The sequence below is a fragment of the Patagioenas fasciata genome, chromosome 3, assembly GCF_037038585.1.
Source record: "Patagioenas fasciata isolate bPatFas1 chromosome 3, bPatFas1.hap1, whole genome shotgun sequence".
Classification (NCBI taxonomy): Eukaryota; Metazoa; Chordata; class Aves; order Columbiformes; family Columbidae; genus Patagioenas; species Patagioenas fasciata.
The window spans coordinates 54,922,255-54,937,390 of NC_092522.1; the positions used below are offsets into that span (position 1 = coordinate 54,922,255).

The 15,136-nt window shown below is 40.3% G+C and overlaps 1 protein-coding gene across 3 annotated transcripts in view; it reads left to right on the top strand.

Moving 5' to 3' along the window:
* The window catches only part of AGPAT4 (1-acylglycerol-3-phosphate O-acyltransferase 4), a 92,730-nt gene that overhangs the window by 51,083 nt on the left and 26,511 nt on the right, over nucleotides 1–15,136 (top strand). For all 3 annotated transcript variants that reach the window (XM_065835395.2, XM_071806368.1, XM_065835394.2), the window contains 2 exons: nucleotides 4,483–4,652; nucleotides 13,197–13,358. In XM_065835395.2, coding sequence (XP_065691467.2) covers nucleotides 4,483–4,652; nucleotides 13,197–13,358 — 332 coding nt within the window. The remainder of the gene's footprint in view (nucleotides 1–4,482; nucleotides 4,653–13,196; nucleotides 13,359–15,136) is intronic.

Sequence of the window (15,136 nt, forward strand, 5' to 3'; positions counted from 1 at the left end):
AGTCTCAGTAAAGTCTGTGTGTGTTTCCCTTCTTCCCTTCAATGTTTTTCATATAACTAGTTTATCATTCGAGTCAGCCTTGGGGGTGTTTTCTTTTTTGTTCTATTCATGCAGGCATTGAGTCAGTTCAGATATGTGCAGTGAAGAGCTAGGAAGCAGGCTACTCTACCGGGAGGTAGGGGCCATTCTGTGTAGCAGAGTGAGGAGTTTTTAGTACCAGAAAGGCAGAAAACCTCAACATTCTTAAGCAGATAGAGTATCCATATTAGGCATCTGAAGGCATGTTTTCTCCGCACCATCAGCCTCTCCCAAAGCTAGCTGTAACATACTGCAAGGACTCTGTCTTCAGAGCAGGGATGAGAGACTTCAAATACTTCTGGTTTTTCCCCTTCCTTTGCATTAGCTGTGTGGAAGCATCACTGGATGCGAGTGAATGTTGATTTGCCAACTTAGCTGTGATGTTCAAACCCCAAAACCTCATGAAAGGAGCTGGGGAGAAGCTTTAGAAATCTTGGACCACCCCAGGTTGGGAGCAAGATAATTTTTTTCCTCCCCTATATAGATTATAGATTTTATTTTACTTATACAGTCTGACTGGTGTACAAAGAGGAGGAAATTTGCACTGATTCTCTACACTGTGGAGGAGGGGGAGTGTGTATGAGTGACCTTGTGCTGCTGAGCCACCACAGCAAGTTTCTGGGTAATAAATTTCTGTGGCAGGTTGTGGAAGTAAGCTGGTGGCATGATGCAAGAGTAGTGCAAACTGACACTACTAATCATTGCTTGAGAACTACAAAGAGAAAGGAGGCTGGGAAGAAGGGGGAAGAAAGATTAGGGAAGAAATGAGAACTTAAAGGTCGACAGATGGTATTTATTGTATCTAATACAGAGGCATTCAGTGCCTGCTTTGTGTTTCTGCAGCATCTGTGTGAGCACATCAGTGACAAATGGGCATGCAAGGTGAGGAACTGGGACCTCCAGCATTTATTCACACAAACATCCTGCTCATGTGAAACCTGAAGAATCTAACCATGTTGTGAAAAATGCAGTTGTGATTCGTGCTAAGATGTTTAATGTTTACAGATATAACCAAATGAGGCACTGGCTCTGAACCTGGAAAAAGGAAAAGGTGGTTAAGTTCCATGTAAAAAGTTATGAAACTTGTTTATGAAGTTATATTGATAGAGGGAACTAACATTTTAAGGGTTAACCAACCACATAATAAGGGCCTACTAATGAACTAACACTTTAAGCCACATAATGAATATCTAGTTTAGAGCGGTATGTAACCAATTGTGTTAAGAAAAAAAAAAAACAGAACCTCATTGAATGCCGAGATAAGAAGTTTTACAGCACCAGCTGTAACCTTGAGGAGACAAGATAGCCAAGATTTACAGCAAAAAGGGGGTGCCAGTCTGATTTCGGTCGACTTGGCAGCTTGGGTTCCAGCAAATTCATCGTAATGAGCCAAAGGTAAAAAGTTCACTGTGACGAAGCTGAAGGAGCCTTCATCCAAAGACCTTCAAAGACCCCTCCTCAAAATCACCAAGTGACACTGCGCAGGCGCAACGGGAGACAGTCAAGGAGGAGACTATGGAAATGGTTATCTAAGACTCATTTAAATAAGAAGTGGGGAAAGGTTATGAATATGTATGGGCATTCCTGGGGTTATTATGAATATATAATACCTTACTGTATTTAAGCACACTTCTTATTGCTAAAAGGTGTGCGCGTTGGGCGGAGCGAATCCCCTGCGCACTCAGTGCTGTTTTGCTTATGGTCTAATGAACACGTGTTTAAGGAATACAATTAAGGAATTGGATTAAACGTTGTTTATCCATAGAAAAAGCGTCATTTATTTCAATGTATAGAAATATTTTTGTCTATGCTTTTTTGAAATGTATTTGCGATTGAAAATATGTAACTAAAGAGCTCTATGCATGTGGCACACCTGTATAATGAGATTTGTGATGTGTTATTACATTTATTCAGATTTCTTAGAAAAAGAAAAAAGAACTCATGACACTTAAAGTGGGATGGGTTTGAAGCTGTTTTTTTCTCAGGTAAACTTGGCTTTTTCTTTAAGAGGGCCTTACAGTCATCATCTCTACTTGTTTGTTTTAGGCAATAGGTTTAATGTCAACAGAGGTTAAGACAGAGAAAATCCCACCTGGCAGTCATCTCTTCTCCTAGTTGGGTTCCTAGTTAAACAAAAGACAAACTAATCCCATCAGTAACATCCTTTCTTTTCTATGATTGTGTTTTGCACCAGGATGGGACTGTAGATTCTGTAAAGTTTTGTAAATTACAGTGTGGGTTTTTTTCCCCCAGTTATTATTTGATTGTGGTATTATTCATTTCTTTTTTGTGTGTGTTTTGGGGACTGTAGTGTTTTTATTCCCAAGACAAATGGAATAGAAAGCTACACCCTTGGGAAGATTAGCAGGGGAAGTCTGGAAGTGCAGCCGTGTAAACACTTGTGTATTGCCACAGCTCTCTCACTGAGATGTGAACATTGTTGGCTTTCATTGGGAAGTCAATTTCCAATCTGGGAAAACATTGGTTAATCTATGGCAGTTTAGGTCTCTCTCTGCATCTCTGACTATTGTTTTGATGCATAATAGCATGCACTGAATAATATGTACTCCTGCTACAGGAGTAGTTACCAGCTCTGATTAGAAATAAGCAGGGGGACTGGCAAGTCAGTCCTTTATCTGTACTGTAAGCATGGCTTTATCATATTAAGGTGAAGTTATTTGAGTAGAGATTGTCTATTAGCCTGGTTGTAACACTCTTAGATAAAATTTGTTCCTGTCACTAATACCTGTTCTCCGGTGTACAGTACAGTGTCATCCAAAAGCTTCAGGCAATTAATTTTGCTAGTGAAGACTGAAAATGTAGATGACTTGTTCCTAGCTGTTTTCAGTCACTAGTTGAGGCCAGTGGGGGACCTAAATTGAAAGGATTTCAAAAGCGTGTCGGAGACTGGCGTGGTTTTGATCTTTCCAGAGGTGAATGAAGATTTGCAGTGCTTCTGGGTTTTCCTGAAGCGGAGAGCATCTTGGATGTCTCATCCTTCCAGGAGAGACATTCATATGGCACAGACATGCTCTGAGCAGGAGATATGTTTCACTTGGCAAAGGATAACCCCACACATTAGACCTTTGCTTTGGTACAGGAATTTTGTGATAGCTTTGACAGGAAGCAAACGTGTCCCTCAATTCCTTTTCTGTCTTGACAGACAGCTCTCATTTTTCCTATTGTCCCCCAGCTCAGGACATGGGTTGCCTCAGAAGAGCCACTGCTCTTAGATTTTCTTTTTCTATTTCCATGGAGATACAGCTCTCCAAGCTTGTTGGCTTTATTGACTCACCTCAACTTCCCATGCCCCTGACCGGAGGGACTTTGCTAAATAAAGGTTTGATAAACAAGTCTTGCGGTCAGGCTTATAGTTACAAGTGAAACAAGTAAAATGCCTGCTTCTTGCCTGTGCTTGATAATGGGATAAGCAAATAGGAAGGTGAAAGCTGTATGATAGTCATTAGGAGACTGCTGAGAAACTGCTCTCAGCTAGATAAGTATGGCTGTGTTTTAAGTGGTCCTCACTGTGCTACTGATCCTGGTATCATTTCTTACATGTAGGTTTTGGGAACAAATCTGGGTGTCAATCCAGAGTGATTTTTGAGGTTTCTAACAGTAATTTCCCTGTTTCCCCACCCAACCTCACCCTTCTTCTGCCCCGTTTGTTTCATCAGTTCATCAACTAAGGGATGTGCAGATAGGTACACTATTAATAACTATTCTTGGCTCTGCACACTTAAATGTCAGCCACCCACCTTTTCTTTGGTTTGGGGATGGATGTTCTTGATACAGTCTCAGTTATTTGCTTTACTTTGGGTGACTGATAGCACACCTGTGAAATGTAGAATGCATCAGATGTAGCAGAGCATATGACTGTTACTTCTGGCAAGTTGACAAGATGATGAATAAGTGTACGTGTAACAGACCTAGTTACAGGTGTCTTGTCCAAACTGCTTTCTGGTCCGTAATTGTGCATTTTTTAGGGGAGCTTGAGGACATGTATGTGTCAGGAATAAGTATGTTTGTTTCTTCTACAAACTTGTTCCATTCTTCATTCAGTTTTGTTTTATTATTCTAAACCATTAAATGCTAAGTTTACATGTGGTGTGTGGCATTGATTTTGCAGTTTTCAAAAAAATGAAACTCCTTTTTCTCAATATCACTGTGGAAAATTTCTGCTCCCCTTCTCCATGCAGTCTCCTTATTTCCCTCTTCTTCCTTGTCCCCCTACCTTCTGGTAACAAGATGTGTGGCTGCATAGTTTATGTTAATCATTTCAGCTTCATTACAGCCCCTTCTTTGCCAGGCACTGTTGAGGCGACTGATGCTTTATAACATGTTACTAATTTGTGGCTTTGCATATACTACATACATTCATGTATTTCTTGTTCTTTATTCCAGAGATGGTGATGTTGCTGGAATGGTGGTCAGGCACCCATTGCACCCTCTACACTGACCCAGAGAATTACCACAAGTATGGGAAGGAGAATGCCATCGTAATCCTTAACCACAACTTTGAAATCGACTTTCTCTGTGGTTGGAACTTTTGTGAAAGATTTGGGGTCTTGGGGGTGAGTTTTGTTTAGCAGTCAAAATAAACTTTGTCTTCTTGGATGTGAGGCAGAAAACCAACAACAATAACACCCAAACAACAGAAACCAAAACAAATTATTTGTGGTTTTGAAAGTTAACAGATCTGTGCTCAAATTTCACTCAGCCACTATCCAGGCTTAAAGAAGTGAGCCTAAAGCAATGCAGTGCAAATATGTGGAATACTGAGACAGGATTGCTTGGGCATTCACAGAAATTCTGAAAGCATTGCAGTTAAAGCTGTTGAAGGAGACATTTTTTTAACCTGTGGAGGTCATTACAGTTGTTTCTGTCTGTGCTTGCTAGGTGACTATTACGGCTCATTGTGCTGCAGAAAGATGAGCTCTTCTGTGATTCTTTCCCAGTAAATTGTAGAATTTGTTTGCTTTCTCTGGTGTAGCCTTACAAATCCACACAGCTAGAGTTTGAATGATGTAGTCCTTGTCTCTCAGAATAAGATGTGATCTCAAGTGAAAGCATTAACCTGGTTATAGCTAGTAACAGATAGGGAGGAATGAGTTATCTGTAGTTGAATATGCCATTACATTAGGCTAGGAGTATATGTACATTTGTTTTCAGGGTTGTTTTTTTTTGTTTCCCCCATCAGCATATGGGAATGATTCAAGCCCTCCTGTTAAGCTAGCTTGACTTAATTCCGTTGTGGTAACAACATCCTGCACCTATGAAGGATTTAGATAAAGAGTTCCTCCCTCCTAAGAAAGCAGACAAATACCTGGTTTTGGTGGTCTTCTGTAGCATCATCTCCTAACTTTGCTACTGCCTACTGTCAGAAGTCCTGACCTTGGACTGTGTGAAGCTATGATGTTTTGTGACCTTTCCTTTGGACTCTTCGCATTTTCTGGACATTTAGACACCATTCCAGTTATTTTCAAATTATAAAAATGAAAGTCTGCTTTAAAAAAAAAAAAAAAAAAAAAAAAAAGAAGTGGGCCTTAAAACTGAAGGAAAATAAACATAAATACCTTTCCAAAATGGCTGTTGGCTCCTTATCACTGAGGAACAATTCTGCCGTCATATCTAAGACCTGAGCACAGAGCTGGAGGGTAGCATGAGACAGCAGGAGATGTAGGGAAGCCTGCTCCTGACAGGCAGACGTGCATGCCAGAAGCATTCTCCCTTCTGTGTGCTCATTATCCAGTAGTGCTTTAGTATAGTCTATCTAATTTTGTAAGCCTAATGGCTACAGTTCTCTAAATAAAGCTGTGTTTTGAAGGATCAGGTGCTTCTTCAGAAAGCACCATCGTAGTAAAATAAAGGATTATTTCTGTACAAACTGACAGGGGCCTATAAGGTCAAAAATCTCATTTTACATTGGTGCTGTGTGGTTGGATTGAATCTCATTAGCTTTAATTTTTTTTTTTTTATCGTTTCCCAAGATAATCAGGATTACGTTTTAATTTTTTTATATTGTTCCCTCTGCATAAGAAAACCACTAGGTAGAAGCATAATTGTTGAACAATTACTGCACTGCACTAACTGGAAACACTTTTTCATTTTTAGATGCTTACAGTTATTATTCAGTTTGTATTTTTAAAATCATAGGATTATTTTAGGAACTGATATACAGTTTTTATTTATTTTTAATCTTTTTTTTAAAAGCGATTTCCGTCTTCAGTAATGTACTGTGGTTTTACTTCCCAGAAACTTTTCGAGGAAGTATTTCCATGTGCTCTCACTTGCATAGGTCTCTTTACACAGCAAAGCAGTGCATTTTACTGTTGTGGCAACCTGTGAAGGTTCATCTTAAGCCAGGTTAAAATAAAAAATTGCAAATGACACACAATCAGTTTCCTGATTGAATTGTCAGTATTGGCATACTGGTACTTGGCTTGGGGCAGCACGACAGTGGATGAATGCATAGGGATCAGGACTATAGCTTGGTTTGACTTTGTGCTGCATTACATGAGTTTGCAGTGTGTGAAGTTTCAGGGTTTGGTGTGGCAGTGCAATTAGGAATGTAAGAACCATTATGCTGAGGGCTGATGTTTGGGAAAAGGAGTTACAAGAAAAAGGCACGCGTCAAGAGAGATTTCTGAGTCATGTCCCAGACTTCAGCATTTTGTGGCTTGGGGACTTTGAGCCAATGGGGTTTAATATTTAATGCTGTTTAATTTTATAATCCATGAAGTTTCTATGCAAAATTTAGGTATCTACCAACATCATCTTAAGCTCATATCATGTCCACTGCTGCTGAAAAGACAATCTTGCATGTACCCTCCCATCTCCTGCATCTGCTCGAGTGCTTGTGGACCCTGTTTGGCATGTTTCAGACACCCCTTCTCTGTCTCCTGCCTTAACTAATCCAATGAAGAAAGGAGAGATAACTGAGGAGGGTGAAGAAGGAGAAAGTGAAGACAGCCTAAGGCCAAAGGAGTTGGGACTGGTCGTGCTTGGCTGCAGCAGACAGACAGACAGAACGGGATTGTTGTGCGACCCAGGTGTGCCTTGCAGCCCTGGCAGACAACAGCTGTGCTCTGAACAGTGGCACAAGCACATCCAGACACTCAGTATTTTACAGCTTGAACTTTTATTAAACAAAGCCATTAAATGCTCTAACTTTTTGCTAGGTTTTGCTCATTTAAAAACAAAATTAAACTTCCTTAAGCCTGTCTTGCCCCTTCTGGCCCCAAAATAAAAAAAAGTTTCCCTTTTCCTCTTTGTTTTCAATTATTATATGAAAATTGCCTCTCCTGGTCTTAGTTGGAACATTCCGTCTGTGCATTATTCTGCTCCTTATTTTGTCTCTGTTCTCCTGTGCTGGCCTTCTTGTTACTCCTTATAGCAAAGTTACCATAGTCCCAACAGGTTTATAATGCTCTGTCAATGTGGTTTTGTTTTTATCTATGTGGTTTTGTTTTGTCAATGTGGTTTTAATGGCTCATTTTTTGGTTTTTGTTTTTGGTTTTTTTTTGCTGTTTGTGGGAGTGGTGTAGTCTCCTGCATGTTGTTATTAGGGTTTTGAACCTGAGTCCTCTTCTAATTACTCAGTTCTTATACTTGGATGGCATGAGGTTCTCCACTTTCAGGAAGGTTTTTAAGTGGCTGTGGAAGAAAATCTAGCAAAAAGAACTAAAGAAGGTGTAAGAATTTGAGAAGAGCAGATGCGTGGAGGAGGGGAAAAATAAATTACGATTCTAACATTTATTTTGGTTTTTAATTATTTTCTTTAACCTGATACTTTTGAAGCACCCATTGAAAATGCTAGAAGGCACTGGGTTGACAGTGCTGAGTGAGAGACAGCGATCTGTTTATTTATAGTTTAGAAGGAGAAAACAACATGAAGCAGCAATTCTGTGCTCACTTTTGCTCTTAGAAATTATCGTAGCCACTAAGATTGTCTTGCTAGCTGCAGTTTGACTCTGTGCAGATGAAGTTGCTGATGTATAATTGTTTGTAGCACCAAACCTTAGAAGATTTTGATTGCTGTTGGAAATTAGAAGAAGGAAGCAAACTTCACAAAATGTAGAAGTTGACAGGTGTTTTGGGCAAACCTGTGTCCAGCCTGAACTATTAATCACTTACATCTGTATTCCACCTGTGTTTTTTTGTGAAGGGATCTTCCAGTTTTGTTTTCAGTCCTTGACGCCCATCAGCCACATGTACCCACCTTCTTGTGCTGCCAGAACTCAGTGCTGTGTGCAGGAGGGAGGGAACAGGGGGGCTTGATGCCAAGTCAGCCGTGGGCAGTGTGGCCGACTGAGCCCTGACTCCTCCACACAGGGGTGGCTGCGCTGCCAGCTTGGCTTTCTGTAGAGTCAAAACCAGCATAGCCTCAACAGGACGGAGCTTTGTGCACACTAGTGTTTCCTAATAAAAGGCAGGACTGTTATTATGAGCCAGGGTGAATGTGATGGTTGTGTTGTGGATGCTTTGCTTTTCTACCCCTTACAAGTTCAGTGGCTGGGGGAGATTCCAACTCCAGTGTCTGTGTGTTGCTCTGCTGTGGGAATAGATGTCTTGGTGACAGGTCCCTGCACTCTGTTGTGCCTGTCCCTTTTCTCACCTGTCTCATTCCAGTCGTAGAACTTACCTCGTTCTTAGTGGTGGACAGCCTAGCTACTGTGCCAGCATTTAAACACATTAGTAGCCTTTAGTTGCTTCAAGGTATGTGCTAAGCATCCCTTTGGAAACACTGGACACCAGAGTGTGAAATTGGGACATAGGCATGTCCTGAGGAGGGAGGTGTTATTCAGGACTTACATCAAAAGCACATTAGTATGCTCCCTGACAAGATTCACTGCATCCTTCTGCTTCATTGTTTGATCTGACCAAGCAGTGATAAAATACCTTTTTTAGTAATTTTCATAAAAGTTTCTCTGAGATGAAGACATTTATATTAGCAAAAATTGCTTGTGCTTAAAGTTAAACCTGCTGGTTTATCTGTTCATCTTCTTGTGTCAGGAGTTTCAAGTTATTAGTGCTGGTGGTCTTTATACCTCAGCAAAACATAAACATATTCAAAATGGCTCTTTATATTGGCACCAAAAGAAGTGCATTTCCAGAAGAGGCCATAGTTTTTTATTCCTTGGCAGGGTAGACAAGGCAGAAATTCATTATGAAAAACTAGTTGTTAACTATTTTGCTTTAAGTTTTTCATTAAAAATTGCTAAGCACATGTAATAATTTTTAACCGTAACTATCTGCTCTATATGCCAGGAAACCCAAATTTTATTAAGAGTTGTTTCTGTTGAAGTTTGCTGTTGGAAAAAATGAGCATGGCGTCAAGTATGGGTGTGAGAAGAGACTTTTGCGAGGTTATTGTATGGGACTGATAGGTGTGTGAACACAGTAGTTCATTTGTGCTTTTTAATATATTAATAGAAGTTATGTAATTGTTCATGTAGGCAGCCGAAACTACATTATTATTTGTATTTAACATGGCATCTTAGCATATACTTGGGCTTACATCCTCTAAAATATTGCTGTGTTACCTTAGCAACACGGAAAAGTCTTATTCAATATGAAGTAGTAGAAATTAGGAGCCTAACTAAATTTCTGGAACCATGGTTTTGAGGGACTAAAGCAAAATATCTTACTATCTTGATGTCCCAGAGAGTATAATAGGAAGGAATGCTATATTTAAAAAATAGAGCAAACAGAATCATCAAAAGTATGTCAATGCTGAGGGCAGCCTGGAGAGCAAATCACTTACCAGGCAAATTGCTGCTGTTAGTGGTTTGCAGCTACAATGAATTTGTTTTGAAACTGTTGAACAAATTTTGTTGGACATCCTCAGCTTGCAGGTTGATTTCATGCTGTTTATTGCATTCTGTGATCAAGAGGTGTTGAATAAGTGAACCTGGATACATAAATCAAGATTTTCTTTCTGTGACAGCATAACTGTGTAAATGCATCTAAAGTAAGCTTGTAAAGCTATTTTTTTTAATGTGATGTTAGTGCAGTCATTCACAAAAGGAGAAATGCATAGGCATTTCCATCTGAGCAAACTTGGCCAAAATAAATTAACCTGGATTAAAATGGTGTTCCTGTATATAAATTGTCCCCATCCAGTGGTAATTTCATGAAACGTCTGTTGGAATTGCACAGTTCTGAGCACTGAAAATGTTTTACTTCCTTCAAGAAGGCAGCGTATGTGGAATAAATCCACACTTCTAAATGGAATCTGTTGAAAAAAGCTGAATTTAAGCGTTAGAGCTGGGTGTTGCTTATTTACCAAATCACTTTGGTAAAGGAAAAGTTAGTGGCTGAAGTCAACTAGACCTGCGTTTTTCCTCTTGAGTATTTACACAGGAGCTGTGTGTGGGTAGATGACTGAAACAGAACAGATTGTAGCTCTAGTTACTGTAAGAGAGATGGTGGCTTCTGAGGGGAGGCCTGATGTATTCCTCCCACGTGAGAGCAGTCTTGCCAGGATGAGACACTAAAGAGTTTCCTTTCTCTAATTAGTTCTGTGTCATTAGCCTTCCTTCTACGGTAGATGGGGTGCACAAAATAGCATAAGGTGATTCAGTTCCTTTTTATGTACGTCTAAGGAGACATACACTCACGTGTTTAAAAGAGCACTTTTAAATTTTAAAGATGCATTGGCACAGAAAGTGGATAAGAACGTGCCCTGGGGAAGGATTCAAACACCTGTTCTGCTTTTGTGGTTGTACCTGCGCTATGTGACACCTTCGCTCACAACACCATTTCTTTGTTTCACTGGGAGGGGAAAAAATGGTGGCAACTTCTCCCCCTTGTTTAACTCATATGCTTTTTAAAAGATGCAAAACATTAGAAAATAGCTGTGGTGAAATAGTTACTTTAGCTTGCTTTTCAGACTGGGATTCCTGTGTTCAAAAGTCCAGGAGGGAAAACTATTAAGTTCTCTTTTCTGACTATGTGTTCCGGAGGCCTTGTACATTCCATGCAAAGCACATGTACATTTCCTTATAGTAGATTTTATGATACTGAACACTTACTGTAAATTAAGAGCGTGGGATTTTTTCAGTTTTTTGGGGGTGGCACTGTTGCTGTTTGCATCATTGTGCAGAGGCTCGTGCGAGGCTGTGGCTGAGGTGGGCAGCAGTTCCCTAAGGTTCCAGCCCTCCCTGCTCAGCTAGAATCACTTTGCATCTCTTGGGGTTTCTTGGGGCAAAGCCTTGGATCAGTTGTCTTCCTCAGGCATGTTGTGGGCGAGAAGAATGGAAGAAAATATATGAACTGGTCTGTGCGCTTTGAATGAAAGCTATACTGTACATGGCCTACAAGAAAAAGTGCTGTTTGGAGGCTTTTAAAGCTATATGCTAGAACTATTTACATTCATTTGGGAAATCAGAAAATTACTTCTGTTAAGAATAACTGAGAAAAGGAAAAACAGTAGTGATGGGGGGGGGAGGAGGCAGTGGGAGGAGTGACTGTCTTTTGGTGGCCAGTTTGGGGGGCTGAAGAGGAGGCTGGGCTCAGGGTTGCAGCTGCCATACAGTCAGAGCTAATGTCCAACCATGATTTGAGCTGACAAAAAGGGTGTGGAACCCTATGGCTGCTCTGGTGGGAGAGCTGAGCTTGGAGTCCTGATCTGGACCCGCTGATTAAGAGAGAGCCGTTTATTACAAAGTGTTAAGTTGTCTGATGGAGATGGTTCCTGCATTCTTAGAAATGGAGTTTTCTCATGTCGTCTTCTGCTTTGCTTCAGTGTAACCGTTGTGAGTGAAGCTATGTGATGCGCACTTGCCTTCTAGTCTTACGAAATTTTAGATAGATTAATTATTTAAGGTATTTTACTTCTCAAGGAAGAAGAGCGGATGAGAGAAATGAGCTGAGATAAAGAATTAGGTCAAGTCTCTTCCCCTAGTAACAAAATGAACAACAGTGACCAAAAAATAAAAGCAAACAATTTCTGTTCATGGTAATTTCTACCAGTAAATAATCCCTACTAGTCAAATGTGATGTCCTGGAACCCATCTGCAGAGCACTTTGATGGGGTAGCTTATAGTGATATCATTGATAGAAGCTGGACTGTAATTGCTCCAGGTATCCTCTAAGAAAATGTCACTCTTTTTCAGGAAATGCTGAAGCAACAATTTCTATACGCACATACACACACACATACGCACATGTGCTATTTTATTCATTAAATAACAAAGTGAAATGTAAACAGCTTACCAAGGCAGGCTGGCTTGGAAGACAGGAAAGGAACAAATGGAATCAGTTCTTCTGCACAAAGGGATGTCAGTCTGAGGTGATCTCAGACTTAAGTTTAGAGTGGGATTTGAGATTTGAAACTTATTGAATGCTTGATAAACCATAGACTTCTTGTAGAGGGTCTGAGCAGAGCACTTAGTTGTCTTTCACACATGTGAGACAGAAACACTGCTTTTTTTTTTTAACTCCAGAAACATGTTTTGAACAGAAATTCACTAGTTTAAGTATTTCTGTGCTTCTATAAGGAAACCCAAAAAGAAAAGAAGTATTTTTATTGTTGTTGTCATTTCTAGTGTTGTTTCAGATTTCTTCCATTAGTAAACCATGTGTATGCATCAATATGTTGTTGTACAGCAGTGGCTTTGGGACTTCGCTTCTCGTTCAGAATAGGTTTGGTGGTTTGTTTTTTTGGTTTTTTTTTTTTTTTTTGTCATGGTTAGATGGCCCAGCTCTGGGGAGAAATATAGCTGCAAGATGTCTTAAAGGAACTTGAGTTTCCACTGCCAGGGGTCTGAATGAATTAATAATTTTGTGTTATGTGGTTTGGGTCTTTTGCATGGATTCCTCTGAAGTAATTTGGTGTGTGTTTTGGATTTCAGGGTTTGAGTAGGATAGACACACACACATACATATATATATATAAGTCTGGAAGCCTTCTTTCATGCAGATATCTGAGATTAGATTTGAGTGTTCTGTCATATGAGAAAAACTTCTTTTTGTTTGCTTTGTTTTTGCACTGGTGTTAAAACTGAGACTGGTAAATATGAATCAATAGATCAGTGTCTAATTGTGTATGTGCAGTACCCACAGAGAACTCTAAGTGGTGTAACTCTTTTACTTACTTTGACTCTGTCTTGCAGAGTGCCAAAGTGCTTGCAAAGAAGGAGCTCTCCTACATGCCTGTCATTGGCTGGATGTGGTATTTTCTAGAGATAGTCTTCTGCAAGCGTAAGTGGGACGAAGATCGGAAAACAGTCATGCAGAAGTTGCTGAATCTCCGGGACTACCCCGAAAACTTTTGGGTAAGTGATGACTAACAAGTGGAGCGTGAGGTGGTGCGATCCATTCTCTGTGATCCATTCAATCAACTTTCTAGTCGTCTAAATACAGGAGCTGGAGAAGGGTAGATGCAGAGGTTCATGGAAGTGTAACAGATGCGTTTGACGATGTCGTATTGAAACACATTTGCTGTATTCTTTACCTAAGCTCCACTTTCCCCTTAGATTGCCGAGTTCATACTAGTATTTTCTCATTCCATTTCCGTGTGGTTCTGCCATTCCTGTGAAGGAGCTGGTTCAGACATGGCCCAGGAGAAGTGGAAGCCACAGATGAGTACCTGGTCAGAGAAGTGGCCCCTGGGGCCATCAGCTGTGTTACAGTTAGAGGGTTGTTGTCACCTTTCAGTAACAGGGAAGTGTTACTTTTTGTGTCACCATAATTTTTTAGTATTGAGCCTGCCTGGCATTTCCTAGTCTGGGAATGAAAAGCTTGGGAATTTTTTCTCAGAAATGAAAAAATACTAGCTCTTGTGAGCTCATGATGGCAAGAGAGGGATTCACTTAAGGAAATGATACGTGAAGTGGCCTCACAAGGGAAGCTACTGCTGAAGAAGTGGTTTCCCAGTGAAGATATATATGCCGTATCTGTCATTCACTGAAACAAAACTTTTTTTTTTTTTTTTAATTGTCATTTTAAAAATGAGCGCTCAGCTATGAAAACTAAGCTTTCTGCTTGAAAAACAATTAAATGACTTCCAGGCAACAGGCTACCTCACAAAGGGACAATTCTTGGTTTCTAGTTCCAGTCTCTCTCAGAGACATTTGCCTGTGCTCTGTGAGTCTTTAATGGTGTTGAATGCCTTTCTGTACACCCAGGCAGCTCAGTTCTAACTGGTGAGTGCAAACTGCCACCATATTTTGTATACTGCTGTAGAGTGAGTACCATGAAGGAACTATACGCGTAGTAAGAACGAGACAGTTGTTGATGTACACCTGGGATTATTGAAGTGTGGAGTTTTAGTTTGCCTTGGTATGGTGACATAATGTCAAAAGGCATAGCAATGGCACTTTGGAAGGTAGAAAGACAGAACATGCTAAGTGGGCCAGAAGGATTTTCTCATCAACTTCTGTATGTTTCATCTAGCTGTTTAACATTGTGCATGTGACACACGAGTAAAAGTGCTCTTAGATGAACTGGAGCTGCCTGGCTAGTTCTCTTCAGTTTCTCTGTCTTTGTTGGCTAAATCATTGCTGTGGGTTATGAGAACTTAGCTTGTGCAATTTGACAATGCTCTCTGATGTGTTAGTTTGCATTTAGGCTTGGCAGAAAGCAGATGAGTAAGTGGTAAATCTCCAAAGATCTGTCTGCTCTCCCCTGCCTGCCAGTGGCAAAATTGTAATCGTTCATGTCTGAGCACTTCTGCTGTATCGTTCATAAGGGAATAAGGCTCTCAGTTGTCCATCTACTGCCTTGCATCTGTTATCAGCTCAGTCACTGGCACCAAAGTTACTGTCTACAGTTGGTCCTCATGCCGCACTGAAATGAATGGGGTTGGAGTGAGGTTAAGCAAGCTGAGCAGTGAAGCATTTCCTAGAAATGTGTTTGGTTTAGACACTTAGCAAGTGTTAGATACCATGACACTCAAATACCTCACTGTCGGTGAGAGATTTGCAACAGGAGGTATGTTTTGAGTATTTTCTAACATCTCGTTAGAGATAGAGTGACTCATTTAGAGAAATCAAGTCATTCTGGTAGCAAGTAGCAGAAAATGTTGAAGCCTAAAGGCTAGAGTTCCAACCAA